Raw genomic sequence first — 19,733 nt, forward strand, 5'->3', positions numbered from 1 at the left:
GTCTGATTCATCCTGTCCATGGCTGCTTCTGAGCTACAACAGATTTGAGTAGTTGTGACAGACACTGCACAGCCCACAAAGCCTGAAATATTACTATCTGTTCGTTTACCAGAAAAGTTTACCCTTCCCAGCTACAGATATTTTGTGATAAATATATTTGTAAATATAAGTGCAAAAAGCTGTACAAGAAAACTATATTTAGGATAACATTTTATAAAAGTTGTGTGTGCATATGTGTATGAGTTGAGAAATATATATACATATATATATTCTTAAGTATGAATCAGACATAATTGCTAAATTTTATTTTGTTGCATTTCTACATTTTCCAAATTTTTGCAATGATGAATATTAATTCTGATAGAAGAATATAATACAGACTGTAATAAAAAGAACAACAGAGGGGAGTTAAATTTCTCTGTACTGCTGTGGAGCAGTGGTCAGCAAATTTTTTATAGATAAGATCAGATAGTATTTTAGGATTTGTGGATCATATAATCTCCATTACAACTACTTAACTCTGTAATGTCAAGTGACCAATGGACTTTACTTAATGAGTTATGTTCTATTAAACTTTATTTCTGCATAAAGGAAGTTGCCCTAAACCCCCTTGCATGCAACTATTTCTCTTGAGTACATCCACACTCCCCTATCTTGAGTTTGTACTTTTCTCTTTGCAAGAAATCTCCATGCTATCACTATTTTCTGACTCATCCTTGAACTCCTATTATCAAGAGCCTGAACACCAGCTGGGGTGAAGGTCCCACCAGTGTTTGGAAATCTCACCCGGTCCACCAGTATTATCTTTATGATGAGCCAGCCTGGAGCATCATCAGCCCCATTTTAGAATCACTCACGGTCAGTTGTCCCAAGAACAAGTCAAAGCCAACAGTAACTCTCTTTCAGAAAATGGAGTACAATAGCCAAAGAACAGGACCCTACATTTTAATACCATCTTGTAATTAGATCTTTTTTGTGAACATAAGAAAAAATTGACTCAAATATTGTATGTACAGGCCTTCATAGCTCTTTATCAAAACCCTGAGCTTCACAGGAATTCCCACCTTTGTTATGCTCATACCCCTTCCTTTAAGGGAACCAAATGGGGAACCAGATATCCTAAATGATCCCCTTTTGGGAAATATACCTCTCAGGAGCCTTCCCTCACCTCCTAACCTAGACACAGTCTGGCACCCATGGCTTCTCCCTCTTACCCAGCTCCACCTTTAACTCCCCAGTCTTCTCCACTGTCTCCAGCACCCCGACTCTTACTAGTCCGCCTCCTTAACACCCTATATAACCTTCCCTACCAAGGGAACCGAGCCCTGATGGGGTCACCTGCAGTGGTGTTTCCTACCCTCCGAAGAGACCATTCTAAGTTATGTCCACTTACGGAGGTAGCCAATGGGGATGCTGGGATCATTCATCAGGTGCATGTACCTTTGATTTTCAACTAAATTCATGAAGGAATTCTGGGCTTTCTCACTCTCATCTGAGTTAACTTGGGGAGACATTCATATCATCTTGTCCATGCGTTGCACCCCTGAAGAAAAGCAGCATATTTGGGCAAAGGCCCAGGCTTATGATAACAATCTGTCATCTGGGGACTCTGAAGAATATGGTATGGGGGCCACATCTTTGCCTAACAAAGACCCTAACTGGAACTATCAACAGGGCCAAGTTGATCTAAGAAAAAGAAATCATATGGTGACTTGTTTAGTGAAGGGAATGAAAAATATAACACCAAGCCTGTGGACTATAATAAAATAAGAGAAATAAAGAAAGGATGAAAACCCAGCTTTGTTCCAGAGATGCCTGTGAAGGCCCTAAGAAAATACACTAACATTGACCCCAATATTGATGCTTGCCAAACTTTACTTGGGACACGCTTTATTAGCCAGTCAGCACCTGACATCAGAAGAAAACCACATAAATTGGCTTTGGGATCCCAAATGCCTATTAATGAAATGCTTGATGTGGAATTCAATAATAGGGATAGGGCTGAATATGCTGAAAGGACCTAGCATGGCAAACAATGAGATAGCAGCAGGCCCAAATGATAGCAGTCACTATAAGCAGCATCCTGCAACCTCAGGGTCACCCAGAGGTACACTTCACCCATGGACCAAGCAGACCTCCCAGAAAACTTAAAGGTAATGGTTGTTGCTTCAAGTGTGGGGAGCTGTGACACAGTACCAATAACTGTCCCAGCCAAGGGACCCCAACCAGACCCTGTCCTCACTACAAGCAGGAGGGCCACTGGAAAAGGGATTGCCCTCAGCTCCAAAGGGGAGAAGGAAACTTGATGCCATAATGGTTATAACTGAGGACTGAAGGGACCCAAGGTTCCTGGTGGCTCCCACAAAAGCATGGTCATCACAACTAAGGAGCTTTGGGTGACTTGACACGGCAGGAAAGAATAATAATTTCTTAATTGATACAGGGGCAAGTTACTCTGTCCTAAAGGCCAATCTTGGACCTTATCTTCCAATAACTGCATTGTCATGGATGTTGATGGCACTCCAAAATCAAAACACTTTACCTTACCCCTGAGCTTCAGGCTACAAAACTCTATGCCTCATTTCTTTATTGGAATGGGAATTCCTGGCCACAGTTGGAGTCACTTTACATTTATCAGTCCCTGGGAAACATTCCTTTGAAGTACTGGCAATACTTGTTTTTTCATTACCTGTATCAGACAAACAGGAGATTCCTTCCAAAATAAGATCTGGAAATGGAATGACAAGTATGAAATCAAAAAACTCCTGGCAAAGCAATACGTGGTCAGCTAGTGATCACCTCTTTAAAAGACAAAAGTAATTTCCCACATAAGCATCAATATCTCCTCAAACAAGAAGCCAGGTGAGGACTCTAACCTCTAATCAAGAAGTTTTTAAAACATGGCCTCCTAGTTCCACGTCAGTCTCCTTGTAATAGTCCTGTCCTCCCTGTCTAAAAAGAAAATGAAGAATATTGTCTAGTTCAAGGCTTATGAACTATTAATGAGGCTGTAATTCCCCTACATCCTATAGTGCCAAATCCTTCTACCATATTTACCCAAATATCAGAAGACACCAATTGGTTCATGATATTAGATCTTAAGGATGCTTTCTCTTGTATCCCTCTATGCCTTGACTGTCACTATTTGTTTGCTTTTGAGTGAACTAATACTGAAAATAGTATTTCCTGGCAGTATACCTGGGTCATACTGCCTAGGAGCTTTAGGGATAGCCCTCACTTGTTCAGAAATGCCTTGGCAAGAGAATTACGGTAACTAGAGCCAGAAAGGGAAGCATTACTCCAATATGTGGATGACATCCTTGTATGCAGACCCACTAAAGAGGCCTCAGATAAGAATGTTATTCAAGTTCTAAACTTCCTGGGAGAAAGCGTATCCAGTCTCTCCATCCAAGGCCCAGATTTCTAAACTGGAAGTAAAATATCTGGGGTACATCTTAAGCCCAGGAAACTATACCATGTCCATTGAACAAAAGGAAGCTATCTTAAAGGTCAGGCCTCTACAACTGAAGAAGTAACTCAAAACTTTCCTGGATATGACAGGAACTTGCAAGATTTGGATCCCAGGATTTGGAATCATTGCTAAGCTACTGTATGAAGCTCTAACAGGGTCAAAGCATGAACTGCTTGAATGGTCAAGGAAACAACAAGAGGCTTTATGTTCTAGCTGAACAAAGTGGGGTTTGCACAGCAATAAAACACACCTGTTGTTCTTATATTAACAATTCAGGATTAGTTGAACTGAAAGTTCCAAAGGTTTACTAACAGGCTACCTGGCTACATAATTTCAATACAATCCCACTGCTCAAACCATCTGGGACTCCATCAAAGGATACCTACCAACTGTGATGTGGTTCTTTCCTTTGACCTTCAATAGCTCTCTTATTACTATGAATCTTTGTCCTTACTTGTTTAACCTCTTTGTAAATTTTGTGTCTTTTATATTACAACAGTTCCATGTCAAAATGATAGTCATGCAAAGATTCCAATCCCTCCCTTGGATTCAGAGTCTCCTGATGACTCACCCTTAGAGCCCTCAGGCCAGGCAGCCAGAGATTTCCACACCCTTGCGAGGCAAGGCCAACATCTCTAATCAGCAGGAAGTAGATAAAGAAGACCAGCCTTCTCCCTCATCAACCCTTAAGAATAAGAGATGGAAATCTCTGAAGGGGAAGGGGAAATGAAACAGGAATAATAAGGGTGGTTGCAGGAGAATAAAAAACTCCAGGCAGCAGTTTCACATGACTAGCAAAAAGAAACTATTGAAATAGCTGCAGAAGCTAGGGGTTGATAAGACCCTGAAAAGCCAGGATGAGAGCCAAGATAGCTAAGGCTGATGGGACCCACTATGGCACTGGATTTGATGGAGGTTCACCTAGGACCTCATTACACACTCACTAACATACAAAATCACACACCCATCAGTACCATAATGGTTACAGGAACACCCATATTTGGAGTAAAACTAGATAGCATCACAGTTCTGAGAAATATCTACCCGTTTACAGTAATCTTGATGAATATTCCATCCCTTGTTTAGAAGAAACTCATAAAGGTAGCAGCCCTAAAAACCCTTGCATGCAACTCTCTCTTAAGTAAGCCCACACTCCCCTTTCCTGAGTGTGTACTTTTCTCTTTGCAATAAATCTCTGTACTTTTCCTAAAAGAACCCAAACAAACAAAACCTTTTATTTGCAGACCCTGAAATTTGAATTTCATTTAATTGAACACATCCGAAAACACTCTTTTTTCCCCCATCTTGCTCATCATCAATCACCATCAGAGAAATGCAAATCAAAACCAAAATGAGATACCATCTCACACCAGTTAGAATGGCGATCATTAAAAAATCAGGAAACAACTGGTGCTGGAGAGGATGTGGGGAAATAGGAACACTTTTACTCTGTTGGTGGGACTGTAAACTAGTTCAACCATTGTGGAAAACAGTATGGTGATTCCTCAAGGATCTAGAACTAGAAATACCATTTGACCCAGCCATCCCATTACTGGGTATATACCCAAAGGATTATAAATCATGCTGCTATAAAGACACATGCACACGTATGTTTATTGCGGCACTATTCACCACAATAGCGAAGATTTGGAATCAACCCAAATGTCCATCAGTGACAGACTGGATTAAGTAAATGTGGCACATATACACCATGGAATACTATGCAGCCATAAAAAAGAATGAGTTCATGTCCTTCGTAGGGACATGGATGCAGCTGGAAACCATCATTCTCAGCAAACTATCACAAGAACAGAAAACCAAATACCGCATGTTCTCACTCATAGGTGGGAATTGAACAATGAGATCACCTGGACACAGGAAGGGGATCATCACACACCTATTGTGGCAGGGGAGAGGGATAGCATTAGGAGATATACCTAATGTAAATGACGATTTAATGGGTGCAGCACACCAACATGGCACATGTATACATATGTAACAAACTTGCACATTGTGCACATGTACCCTAGAACTTAATGTACAAAAAAAAAAAAAAAAAAAAAAGCCAGGAAACAACAGATGCTGGAGAGGATGTGGAGAATTAGGAACGCTTTTACACTGTTGGTAGGAGTGTAAATTAGTTCTACCATTGTGGAGGACAGTGGGGCAATTCCTCAAGGATCCAGAACCAGACATACCAAAGACCCAGTGATCCCATTACTGGGTATATACCCAATGAATTTTAAATCATGCTGCTATAAAGACACATGCACACGTATGTTTATCGTGGCACTATTCACAATACCAAAGACTTGGAACCAACCCAAATGTCCATCAATGACAGAATGGATTAAGAAAATGTGGTACATATACACCATGGAATATTATGCAGTCATAAAACAGGATGAGTTCATGTCCTTTGTAGGGACATGGATGAAGCTGGATACCATCATTCTCAGCAACGTATCACAAGGACAGAAAACCAAACACTGCATGTTCTCAGTCACAGGTGGGAAATGAACAATGAGAACACTTGGACACAGGGCGGGGAACATCACACACTGGGGCCTGTCAGGGGGTGGGGGTCTGGCGGAGGGATAGCATTAGGATAAATACCTAATGTAAATGATGAGTTAATGGGTGCAGCACACCAACATGACACATGTAGACCTATGTAACAAACCTGCACGTTGTGCACATGTACCCTAGAACTTAAAATATAATAAAAAATTTTTAAAAGAAAAAATAAAATTGAAATAGAAAAATCTCCAAATTAAAAAAAATGTAAAACCTATCCTGTTTGAGGACTGTGCAAAATCTGAAACTGAGTTGATCTGTTCCATGGCTTACAGGAAAAGAAACAGTATTAGAGAAGAGTAAATTTGTTTTTGTTTTTGTTTTGTTTTGTTTTTCTGAAGGGGGCAGAGTCTCACTTTGTCACTCAGGCTGGAGTGCAGCAGCACAATCTCAGCTCAGTGCAGCCTTGACCTCCTGGGATCAAGCAATCCTCCTGCCTCAGCCCTCCAAGTAACTGAGACTACAGGTTAATTCAAAATTATAGTACAATTTCATTCAGAATCTCAGCGTCTGCCTTTCTCAATGTCTCTCATTTTCATTTTAAAAACATTTTTATAAATAAATCTACAATGATGAGATATTCTGTTTGTTTCCTGACCACTGCTCTTCCAAGTTAGGCATAATATTATGGATATTTGGTAGTACCTGTAAGTTTTCTCTTAGCATGACTATAATGCCCTTGTATAACAGATGCAAAGTCTTTTCATCTAAATCTATAACAAAATAATCTACACTCTGCCGTATTTCAAAGTGTGAGATTAGAAATCCATTTTTCTTCTTGTTTAGACACGATGGGTATGCACTGGTATTTAAAAGCAGAAAACTTAGGTTTGGCAATACAGGCGGTACATGAAACACTGTTGAGTTATTACATCTCTGTAATTTCTAGTTTGCCAAGCAACAGTGCAAGGTGAGGAGAACATAACAAATATTCTTGTTACAACTCTTTAACTCTGTGGTTGTGGCACAAAGCAGCTACAGGCAATAGCTAAACAAATGAGTGTGACTGTGTTCACTGAAATTTGAAAATCCAATAAATTTTACAACTCATATATTATTCTTTTTTTGATTATTTTCAACCATTTAGAAATATAAAAAAGCATCCTTAACTTAGAGCCATACAAAAATGGATGCTGGCAGTTAGCTCTTAGGCTAGAGAAAAAAAAATTGGGACCACTGAAGATGAGTTATAGGAAAAGCAGACTTAAGGTTAATGTAAGGGGACATTACTAACATTTTACTAGCATTTAAAAATGAAAGTAGCCACTCTTGTAAGGTAGTATACACATTTTGTAGAAAATACTGAACCCAAAACTGTTCCATTTGTTGGAAGTGATAAAAAAGGAACTTCTAAATTGAAATGATGAGATCCAAAGATGCTTCCAGATATCATTTTTACAAATAATTCTTACCTAAATTTATCCCAGTAGCAACTCTAGCTTAATATTGGCAGTGGATATAGCTAATAGAAGCAGAAAGGGAGAGAGTAGGAAGGAGAGGAAAAAAACAGAGGGGTGGGGATGGGAAAGTAGAACTAATATATAATATGTAATGGATGTAGTTTATGTGAGAAAGACTTTGTGTGAAGCCAGTCAGCCAACCCATATGAGAAGAAAAGCTCCTGGATAGACATAAAGAGATTGGCAAAACTTGTACATGGATATGTTTTAAAATAAAATAAAAATATAAAGTATGTATTCATTTTTTACCATTAAACCATTTTCTGGTTTAATTAGCTTTTAGATTAACAGACCAACTACTCATCTCAATTGCATAGATTTAGAGGGTTTCCACTATATACACTTAAAACTTTCATCACACATTTTTTATTTTTACCTCATAAAGTGTGTTGTATGTGGTGACAGTCACAGTGTTTGTATGCAACATCAGCCTTTCTCCAAGAAGAGTGAAAAGACTATGGGTGTGCATAATTTCAACTTTTCTCCTGGAGAGAAGGGGGAAAAATAAAACACCATGAAACACATTGGATTCTCTGCTCACATGACTTTTAGATAAGAGAGAACAATTTACAAGCAGATACAGAATAATTCAAGTAATTATTTTTATGAACTTCCATCTATAGAAACAACAGTTTGTAACACAACTGTGTCCTAAAGTTCCAAGACTGTTAAAAACTTTTCAAATAAAATATCTGTGTGAACTAAAATGTGAAATGTACAGATTATGGAATATTACATAAATGTCATTGTTATTATTTTCAAATTTCAAATAACTATTTAGAAGTGATTTTATTGGGTTAATACTATTGGTTTCCCCTAACATAGAGACCACATAATTTTTAAATCATTTCTATCCAAATTCAGTTTATAACATAGACTGTAACAAACTTTAACATCAAGAACTAAAATTATGGTTAAAAGTAAATACGATAGCTTAATTTTGGGGTCATAAAACAAAATAATTCTGCATAATTAAAGAGAGTTCATCATTGCTTGTATTTGTGGTCTACCAATGGATTTAAAAAATACCTTTCTACTTAATGTTGCCTGATTTAATTTTGTCCCTCCCACACCCACACTTAGGATAGAAGGTTCCATTAAAGGAACCATCCTAGAACTCTTAGCTCTAGCTCAAGAATTACTACCGGCCTCTCATTTGTGTTACTTCCTTAGAATTCAAGATCTGGGCCGGGAGCAGTGGCTCACACCTGTAATCCCAGCACTTTCAGAGGCTGAGGTGTGCGGATCACGAGGTCCGGAGTTCGAGACAAGCCTGGACAATATGGTGAAACCCCATCTCTACTAAAAATACAAAAATCAGCCGGGTGTGGTGGCACACGCATGTAGTCCCAGCTACTCAGGAGGCTGAGGCAGAAGAATCACTTGAACCTGGGAAGTGGAGGTTGCAGTGAGCCGAGATCGTGCCACTGCACTCCAGCCTGGGGGACAGAGTGAGACACCGTCTCAAGAAAAAAAAAAAAAAAAAAGAATTCAAAATCTGGATCATATTCTCTCCCAGCTCTCAGTATTTCATTTCTTTCTTCAATTTTCTATTCTCTGGTTTTGGCAACTGTGACACAGTCTGACAAAGTAATCATCAAACTCTGGTTCCTTTCTTCCTGGGTCCACATCTATATTACATTTCCAGCCTCTCTTATAGCCAAGTGTGGCTATTTAACTGAGTTCTAGCCAATAAAATGTGAACAGAACAGTTATAGATTATTTTGAGGCCTGACCCAGAGGAAAAGCACTCATGCACATTTTCCATGCTCTTTCCGCAAGCCAGCAACACAGATCCACAGAAGGAAGACAATGGAGCCACAAGGTGGGAGAAGCTGCCTGGGTCTCTAAATCACTGTAAGATAATCAACTGCTTGGGAAAGCCTATTTGGATTTTAAGTGAACATGAAATAAAATACTACCTGGTAAGTGACTAGAATTTTATTATCTATCAGTTATGGCAGCTATTGCTACCATAATTAATACAGAAATCAAATGAACCATTTATGTGGGTACCATTCATCTGCAAAAGGTCTCTTCTAACATCAGCTTCCAAGTGCCACACTCCATAACAAAAGGCACAGGACTGTTGATCCCCTTACCCTATCCACCTCAGTCCAGGCAAGGAAAAAGGAAAATTACCTAAACTCAAAAGGAAGCTAGGGCATCTGTCCTGTGGCTGTGTTTGCAAAACACTTAAATATGACTGAAAAAGGTCAAATGGCTATTAAAAAAAATACAGGGCTAATGAGTATTATGGGACAATGGAAGGGAGGTTTAAATCTCTTCCAACTCACGCCTAGCCCAAGAAAAGGAGGCCTTAAGTGTTCCTTTGCTCCCAATCAGGAAAGAACAAATGACAAAGCACAGACCTTGAAACAGATCTCTGTTACAAGGAGCTGGTAAACATATGTCTAAATTAGTCTATCTGAAGGCCAGCTCAGTGGCTAATGCCTGTAATCCCAGCAGTTTGGGAGGTCAAGGCAGGAGGCTCACTTGAACTCATGAGTTCAAGATCAGTCTGGGCAACCCAGCAAGACCTCATCTCTACTACATAAAATAAAATAAAATAAAATATAAAATAAAATAAAATAAAATAAAATAAAATAAAAAATTAGCTGGGCATGGTGGCAGGCTCCTCTCATCCCCAGTTACTCAAGAAGGGGAGGATGACTTGATTCCTGGAGATCAATGCTGCAGTGGGCTTGCGCCACTACACTCCAGCCTGAGCAACAGAGTGAGACCCGGTCTCAAAAAACTGAACTAATTAATTAAGTAGGCTATCTGAAATTTAGAATACTCTCTTAACTGTGCTACTTCAGCTACCAAAGAAATCCTTGCCCTCTTGATTATCTCCTCCAATGCAAATGGTTATACAGGTGCTTAATTCTAGGTCTGGGGGAAACTTGAAGATACTGTGCATACACCAGGGAAGAGACAAGTCAGCTTCCTCCTATAGTTTGCTTTAAAACAATACTTACCATAAATTTTGCTGCACAGCAGTCAAGAGATAAACAAAATACCATCCATCATATTAGGCAGGAAATGGTGCACTGCCCCTGTACATCACATGATTTTGTTCCTTATAGGACTTCTAATGAAAGACCTAGCTCTGTGGGTTTAGTTCAGGAAAGGCTTCAGGGGGACATTTACTGGAAAAACTAATATCAAAATTACCTTTAAGATCTAAAGAGACTTCAGTTTTAGTGCTAATTTGCTTATATCTTGAGTTTGACAGGACTTCTGCCCACATGGATCAAGAGTGTCATCTATATTTTTACAGAATCTTGTAATCATGCACATTATAGATGTATTAGCTTACTAAACATTCCACTGAAATGTATTTCAATTTTCTTCTTCACAAAACAATCTTTTTGTGGGGTGGTCAAAGATGCTTCTTGTTGCTAGGTATGGGGGCTCATGCCTGTAATCCCAAAACTTTGGGAGGCCGAGACAGGCGGATCACTTGAGGTCAGGAGTTCAAGACCAGCATGGCCAACATAGTGAAACCCCATCTCTACTAAAAATCCAAAAATTAGCTGGGCGTGGCAGCATGCACCTATAGTCCCAGCTACTTGGGAGGCTGATGAGGCAGGAGAGTCACTTGAGCCTGGGAGGCGGAGGTTGCAGTGAACTGAGATTGCACCACTGCACTCCAGCCTGGGCAACAGAGTGAGGCCCTGTTTCAAAAAAAAAAAAAAAAAGATACTTCTTGTAACAAATTCAGAGTATATGTGAAAACAGTAAAGAAAAAAAAAAAAAGAAAGAAAAGAAACCCCATAATTCTGTAACCCGACATAATCATTATAAATATCATTTTATATACAGATTAATTGCTATGCATATAAATCCACATATGACACACAGATATAAATGAGAGGATGAGAGGAATACAATGGAAATTGTTCTAGATAAGGTAATTTATACTTTGTTTACTTTAAATCAACAATATACTGTGTATTTTTCAGTGTCATAAAATACAACTGATAAGAAAAATGGAGCATAATTGGCCAAGCGCGGTGGCTCACACCTGTAATTCTAGCACTCTGGGAGGCTGAGGCGGGAGGATCACTTGAGGTCAGGAGTTCAAGACCAGCCTGGCCAACATGGTGAAATTCTGTCTCTACTAGAAATACAAAAACTAGCCAGGCACGGTGGCAGGCACCTGTAATCCCAGCTACTCAGGAGGCCGAGGCAGGATAATCACTTGAACATGGGAATTGTAAGTTGCAGTGGGCAGAGATTGCATCACTGCACTTCAAGCTGGGCAACAGAGCAAAACGCCATTTCCGGAAAAAAAAAAAAAAAAAAAGAGTAGCATAATTGTTTTATCCATTCACTACTGTTAGCCATTTATGTAATTTCCCATTTTTTTTCTACCATAAATAAAATTTTCCTTTAAACACATCTTTGGGCATAATCATGACTATTTCCTTAGGATAAAAACTGAAATCAGGTCAAAAGCTTTTTATATTTTAATTTTTATGAGACTTTGCTGAACTGACCTCCAAAAATATGTACACTTATATTTCTACTATTAAGGTATAAATGCATTTTACCAACCCTATGTATTATAACAATCAGAAAAATAGTTAGTTTGGTATGTAAAAACTAGATCTTATTTTCACTGACAAGAATTGCTGATCAATTGAAAGTTTCTAAGCATTTATACTACTTCCAAGAACTTCCTGATACTGTCCTGTGACCCATTTTTTATGTGTGTTCATCTTTTTTCTACTAATTATAAGATCTCTAATAATATCAGGAAAATTATTACTTTGTCAACTCATTGACAAATATTCTCCACTTTCTGAATTTCAAGGGATTTTGTGGCAATAAAAGGTTTTTATAATTTTCTTGAATAAAATCTATCATTTTAAGTTTTGATCCTGTCATTTCTTCATTTATACTTAATATTCACTCTTTCTACTATAGCATTTTAAAATGATTTTTATTTTAACTCATTTTTCATAATTATGTAATTGCTTTTGTAAATCATATACAACATAGAAATTCATAAAGTATAGGGAAATAGAAAGTACAACACTTAAAATACTACTACCTAAAAGTAACACAATAAATAACAATAAACATTAAATATCTTTTTATGGAGAATAAGAGAAGGCAAGAAAGGAGAAGGGAAGGAAGAGGGAATAAAGAAGGATAGAAGAAACTCATACTAAATTTTATTTTAAATAAAAAGCATCAAATATAATTTTACATTTAACAGAAAAGAAAGAAAAGGACATGAAACAATAAAAAAAATTTTAAACTTCAGATGACTTTCTTTACCACATGAAAGGCTTTTTTTAATTAAAAATCTTTATGAGGCTTAAAAAAATTATGAGTAAAAACAAAGTGTTACATAATTAATTAAACATTTCACTTTTAGAAAGTATCAGTTTACTCTTTTATATTAAAGACAGATAATTACCATCCTCACACTTTAGGTCACCTAATTTTTGTGAGTTATATTGCTATCTGAACATCAAGGTTTAAAACACTTAAATTATTTTCATCGTAACACTGCTGTTATGTATGAATTGCTGGGTCTTTGTCTATTTCAAATGAATTCACTTCCTTGACCTTGCCTTCGCCATTTCTGGTTTTTCTTTTGACTCAGCTCTCAATTGACTGGGGATGCCATTCAAGAGGAGACGAAGAAGTCTGTCTTCTGAATTCTGACCTGATGTCTACATACTTAACAATCTGGCAGGATATAATGTTCTCGGGTCACACCTTCTTTCAGAACTTGCAGACATTGCCTTATTTCTTTTGGCACTGAATTCAACTGGGAGAAGTCTGAGGCCGGCCAAATGTTTAACCATTTGAAAGTACTTCTTTTTTTGCCTAGTTTTCTCATTTTCTTTTTAGGAACTCTTTTTTTTAATCACTGAACTCTGATTTAAATTCTATATGTCTTAGTGTTATCATTCTCTGTCAAATTTTCCTAGAAGATGGTGTGCTTTTTCTATACATTACTTAAGGGACTATATCTCATTTCCAATAAGAAATTGTTTCAGGCATTGACTTGATCCCTCAGTATGACATATTAATACAAAAACTTGGAATCCCACTTTCATCACAGAACATCAATCTCAGTTCATTCTCCGTGTTTCAAAAAAGAACTATATTCACTCACCAAAAGTACTAAAGAACAAAAACCAGGCATACCCAATCAATTCCTGTCACTCCAATGTGGGGATTATTAAGGGAGAAATCTAGGAATTCTGTTGACTTTGCAGGGATAGAAATGAGGGAAGGATACTTACAAAGTCACTCCAGAATCTTTGGGTTCTTTTTTTTAGCTGTCAACATTTTGAATGCACTGCTTTATGTGATGCTGCTTTCCTTGTCTGGTCACATTTGAATTTGCAGTTTCGGAGGGGGAGAGTCTCTATGTTACTATATAATGTTTATTTCATTAGGTTTGGACAAGGGAAATTCTTTCATCTCTCTTTATCAACTTGATCTGGAAGTCCACAATTCCAAATGTGTATTCTTTGTAAAATGTTTGTGGTTTTGGGTTTTCTTTTTTTTTTGATGGTGGGGGAGGTGCTGGGTGTGGTGATATGGTTTGAAGGCTTCTTCTCCGCCTTCGATCCAGAAATTCAATGATTTCCCACTGCCAATTATTGAATAATTCAAATTTTAATTATGTTTCTAGTATCTAAACAAATACAAATATCAGGATGTGTTTCTGTGCCTTCATTCTACACCCCTTGTCTAAGTTTATTCCTTGATTTAAAGTCTACTAGACTTATTACACTACTCATGATTCTTATTCTTCAAACTTCTATTGACATTTTTACTCATTTGTTCATCTGAGTTAGCTTTTGAAGAGTTTTTTTAACCTTTAAATAAAAAAAATTTTTTATCAGAATGACATTGTTTACAAACTGATTTATTACAATTCTATCTTTATATAATTGAGTGTTTCCCATTAAAGTACACAGCATAGCTCTCCATTTACTGCATTTTTAATTTTTTAATGGTTTTCAGGAAACAATTTATAATTGTATTTACATTTCCAATTTCCTTTGGCTATTATTGTATATATTATTCTGTAGTAAGAAGCAATAGTTACTCAACCGGTAGATATTATTACACTTTCTGTTCTTCTTCAATCTGTCAGGACAGTTGTAATATTATTTCAGATTTTAACCTACATCTCCCCAGCATTTTATTCTGAGGCTAGAATGGAGGGTAGGGCATAGGAACTCAATGCTATATGCACCAATGTTTACATGGAAACTGTATCAAAACACAGTTCTGCACTAAGGGAGCATAGGATAGCTTTGTTGATGATTACTAGTGAAGCAAAACAGGGCATGTTTTGTGCTCCTGTAGTTTTATCTTATTTATTAATAACTTGATGTTGCCCTTCCCATTTTTAATTGATGGCAGAAGTACTATGTATATGTGTGAAAAACTGAATAAATGAACACATAAAAATATACAGAACAAAATGATGTTATTACCAAGAATTAGAAGTGGATCTCTTATATGTCATCCTAATGTACTATATTTTTCTTATAATCATTATAATCTATCCTGTAATTTAAAAAGGCTTTCCTTATTTAAAAGTTTCTCTCTATTTTACCTCAGTGAGGTATGGGAAAGTTTGATTCATTTTGTTGGTTCCTTAAAAACATCAGCTTTGTAGTCAGTGATCCTTTCAACAGTTCAACAGTTTTTATTCTTCTAGTTTCTTCATGTTAGCCTACACCCTTACTAATTTGTACTTCCTACTTCATTGTACTTTAATTAATGTTGTAATGTAAGTACAAAGTCCCTCTAACTTTTAATCTTTATTTTTCAATAATGGAGGTATTTATTTCTGATAAGAGTTTTTGCTATAAAGTACAGAAAATTTTAGATAATTTCCAATTTTTCTTTTATTTTCTTCTATTTTCTAAAGGATATCTTGACACTGCTTCTTAATTTCTACGTAGGTAAGATATTCTGCATAATTTCTTTTTTTACTTCCAATTTTATCACATTATGGTCAGGAAGCAGTATCCAATAAAATGCCTACTTTGTCTGCTTTTTCATTTTATGACCCAGGACATGACGCTTTTTTTTTTTTTTTTCCCATCTTCTTTAGCCATGAAGTATATCCTCAAAAATGTAAGATTGAACATATATCTACTGCGCCAGGTTTTATGAATCTATTACTCAATTTCTCTATATCTGTATGTATTAGTTCAATTTCTCTATATCTGCATGTATTATCAATTGGTCCCATTCTGAGAGAGATAGTCATCTATACCATTATTATATTTTATCAAGTTCTTATTGCATCTCAAATGAATTTTGCTTTATAGTTTTGACACTGCTATTCGATGTTTTCACGTTTATGAACTTAACACTATCTACTTAAATTGTTCCTTTCAAAATACAGAATGTCCTTCCACATTCTCTTTTGAACTTTTAATCTCCGGTTCAACTCATTGTGTTCTGGGCTTTCAAATCCCATCTGATTTTTATAGTGTCAACAAATTTCTGCTTTACTTTTGTTTGCTATAGGTTTCTTTACTCAGTTTTTTTTTAAAACATAATATTCCTGCAGCCACCAACCAACTTAGTATTTCTGGATACCTGTTTATCATCCCATTCTTCACACTCTACTTGAGGATAACCAATAATCAAAAATTTTGGTTTTTATTCCCATGTACGTCTTTATAATTTTAATTAGATGAATATCTATTCATATGCAATTTACAATTCTCTCTTCACATATTTTTGAAATTGAAATAAATTGCATCATTATTATGTATCCTTCTGCAACTTGCTTTATTGCTTTATGTTTGACTTGTGGAAGGTAACTTTACATCATTCATTTTCAGTTCTGAATATATCCAACTGTATGAATATACCTTAATTTATTTTTCTGTTCTCCTCTTCTATGCTGTTTCCAACTTTTAATTAATATTAACAATGTTATATTGAACACTGTTCACACACATGAGAGTTTCTCTACATCAAGGAGAGAGTTCCTTAGTCATAGAGTATAAGTATCTTTATCCTTTTTAAAAATTGTAAATGGTTCTTCAATGTGATTGTAACAGTATATAATTCCACCAGTTATTGGAGAGTTTCCACTGATGTACATCCTTTGTCAACACTTGATACTGTCAACAGTTTTAAAATTTACCACCCTGATGAGCATTAAATGCATGTTTTATTTGCACTTTCTTGATTACTACTGAAATTGAGTATATTACCCATATCTTTACTGCTAACTCAAGTTTCCTCTTCAGTGAATTGTCTGTTTATATTCTTCATGATCCTAACAGATTTTCTTTTTTCTAATTTATTTGCACAATTTTTTCATATGTTTAGGAGACAAATCCATTGTATCCGAGATAAACCGCAAATATCTTCTTTCACTTTGTGCCTTGTCTTCTCACTTTTTATGGCATCTTTTAAAGTACTTTTTATACTAATAGTCAAATTCATCTTTTTCCTATATGATTTATGTGTATTTATTGTTTCAGAAATTCTTCCTTAATCCAAGGTGGTAATATTATTATCCTGCACTTTCAAAGAGTTTTAAATTTTGTTTTTCACATTTTTACTAGCTTTATTGAAGTATAATACACATACCACAAAATTCACACACTTTGTAAATGAACAATTGATTTTAAAAAATTATATCAAGTCATGCCACTATCATTACAATACAGTTGTAGGTCATTTTTATCATCCTAAAAAGTTCCCTGTGTCCACTGGCAGTTAATTCCCACTCCCATTGCTAGCACCATGTAACCACTTATTTGCATTCTGGACATTTAATATAAACATAAGTATATAGTATATAGTTTTTTGCATCTGGCTTCTTTCACTTAGCATAATAGTTTTAGGACTCATTATGTCATCGTATGCATCAGTAGCTTGTTTCCTTTTAATTGCACAATAGTATTTCATTGTATGGACATAAAACATTTTGTTTATCCATTCATCAGCTGATTGACTTTTGGATAGTTTCTAGTTTGGAGCTACTACTAATAATAGTACTGGCTGGGCACAGTGGCTCACACCTGTAATCCCAGCACTTTGGCAGACTGAGGTGGGCGGATCATCAGAGGTCAGGAGTTTGAGACCAGCCTGACCAACACAGTGAAACCCCATCTCTACTAAATATACAAAAAAATTAGCTGGGCATGGTGGCGCGCACCTGTAGTCCCAGCTACGTGGGAGGCTGAGGTAGAAGAATTGCTTGAACATGGGAGGCAGAGGTTTCACTGAGCGGAGATCACGCCACTATACTCCAGCCTGGGTGACAAAGTGAGACTCTGTCTCAAAATAATAACAACAATAATAATAATGATAATAGTACTAAGAACATTCATGCAAAGTCTGGCTATGAACATGTTATCACTTCTTTTGGATACATTCCTAAGTATGGCAACACTTCTTAGGAAATCCTTTTGGAACATGGCTGCAGGATTTTACATTCCATCAGCAATGCATAAGCTTTCAATAAGTAGTCTGTGCTGTGGTTTTGTTTTCATTCAGTTCTAATCAACGTCTAACGTTCTTTATGATTTCTTTTTTGACTCAGGGATTAGTTACGTTCTTTACTTCCAAATACCTTGCAATTTCTCAAATCTCTTTCATCCAAATTTAATTCTGTGTGGTCAGATAATATACTTTGCTTGATTTATTAGTTTTTAAATTTACTGAGACTTGTTTTATATTTTACAGCCCAACTCATAATACATTTTGGAGAATGCTGCATATGCACTAGAAAACAATTTTGTTAGCTTTAGGTGGAGTGTTATATAAATGCCGAAATATTATCCAATAGGATGTCGAACCGGGGTGGTCAAAGCAGGCTTTCATTAATTGTTAGCTATTCAAAGGGGATGCTTCTAACATTTCATTACTAAATAGGACTGTGGAAAGTTTTCAGTAGACATATGTTACCAGATTTAATAAATTATTTTCTATTTGTGGTTTGCTAAAAATTTTTATGATGAATGCTACTGAATTTTATGAAAATTTTTTGCACACATCATAATTATATAGCTATTCTCCTTTGTTAATAAATAGATAAAATGTTGTCCTGATGTCAAACCACCTTTACATTCTATGACTACCCTCAACTTGGTTATGCTGTACACTTTTAAAAAGTAACTGACAGACTCATGTTCATAAGGGAGATTGACCATACCTTTCCCTTATAATTGGATAATCCATATCCAATTTTGGTATCAAGGTTGTACTAATTTTATTAGGTGAAATAGTGGCCAATTCCTTCTTTATCTAGCTAGTCACGGAAAAGTATTTTATAAGTGAATAATACAGCTTTTTGGCCTTGCTGTTACTCTGTTTAATAGTCTTGCTTTCTGTTTCATTCACTTCTGCCCTTCATTATTTTTTTGCCTTCTTAGGCAGACAATTAATGAGGTAAGCACAACTGAGAACCTAGAAAAATGAAAACCTAAGTACCTTTCTGTTTTTAATATAAATATTTACAACTATGAATTTTCTCTAGTATCATTTAGACCAAATCTCACAAGTGTAAATATACATAATTTTAAATATTTATTACTGCATTTTATAATTTGCATAATGAATAACTTCTTGTTATTTAGAAGATACATATTTCTATTTTCTAAGTTTAATTTTTGTCATTGATTTCTTGTTTAACTGCACAGTTTGCAGAGAAAGTCATCTGTATGACAATTTGTTTAAATTTATTGAACCTACTTTATGGCCTCATTTAAATAATTTCTATAGTTTTGTGTGCTTGAAAAGAATGTGTATGGCACTCAAGCCAATGAATTTTTTTTCAAATTATACTTTTGAGATTTTTTGTAATTGATCTTTTAAGGAGAAAAATATGTTAAAACTTGTAAAATACTCTTCCAAATTTAGTCAGTAATAGATTTCTATGACTCACCTACACTAGGTATATATGCATTTGAAACTGTTTTACATTCCTAGTGAATTACATCTTTTTCATAATATGGTGCCCTCCTTCATCCTCAATAATTTTTTGCCTTAAAGTTTATTTTTATATATTTAAATAATGCAATACCAGCTTTTATCATTTAATTTTTCAAATAAGTAAGACATTTATCTAGTTAAAAATATATGATGACATAAAAAGATACCCAGAGAGATTTTACACCCAACTCATCCCTTACATTTCCACATCACTCACGGCTCCCCCATACAAGTGAACACTTTATGATTTCTCATCTCCCTAAAAC

At 36.0% G+C, this 19,733-nt stretch overlaps 1 protein-coding gene across 5 annotated transcripts in view; it reads right to left on the minus strand.

The window, feature by feature from the left end:
* Window positions 1-19,733, minus strand: part of LOC105486020 (neurobeachin) — a 747,447-nt gene that overhangs the window by 542,413 nt on the left and 185,301 nt on the right. For all 5 annotated transcript variants that reach the window (XM_011748656.3, XM_071081645.1, XM_071081644.1 and 2 more), the window contains one exon: window positions 7,886-7,994. In XM_011748656.3, the coding sequence (XP_011746958.1) occupies window positions 7,886-7,994 (109 nt within the window). The remainder of the gene's footprint in view (window positions 1-7,885; window positions 7,995-19,733) is intronic.

The sequence above is a fragment of the Macaca nemestrina genome, chromosome 16 (assembly GCF_043159975.1).
Source record: "Macaca nemestrina isolate mMacNem1 chromosome 16, mMacNem.hap1, whole genome shotgun sequence".
NCBI classification, from domain to species: Eukaryota; Metazoa; Chordata; class Mammalia; order Primates; family Cercopithecidae; genus Macaca; species Macaca nemestrina.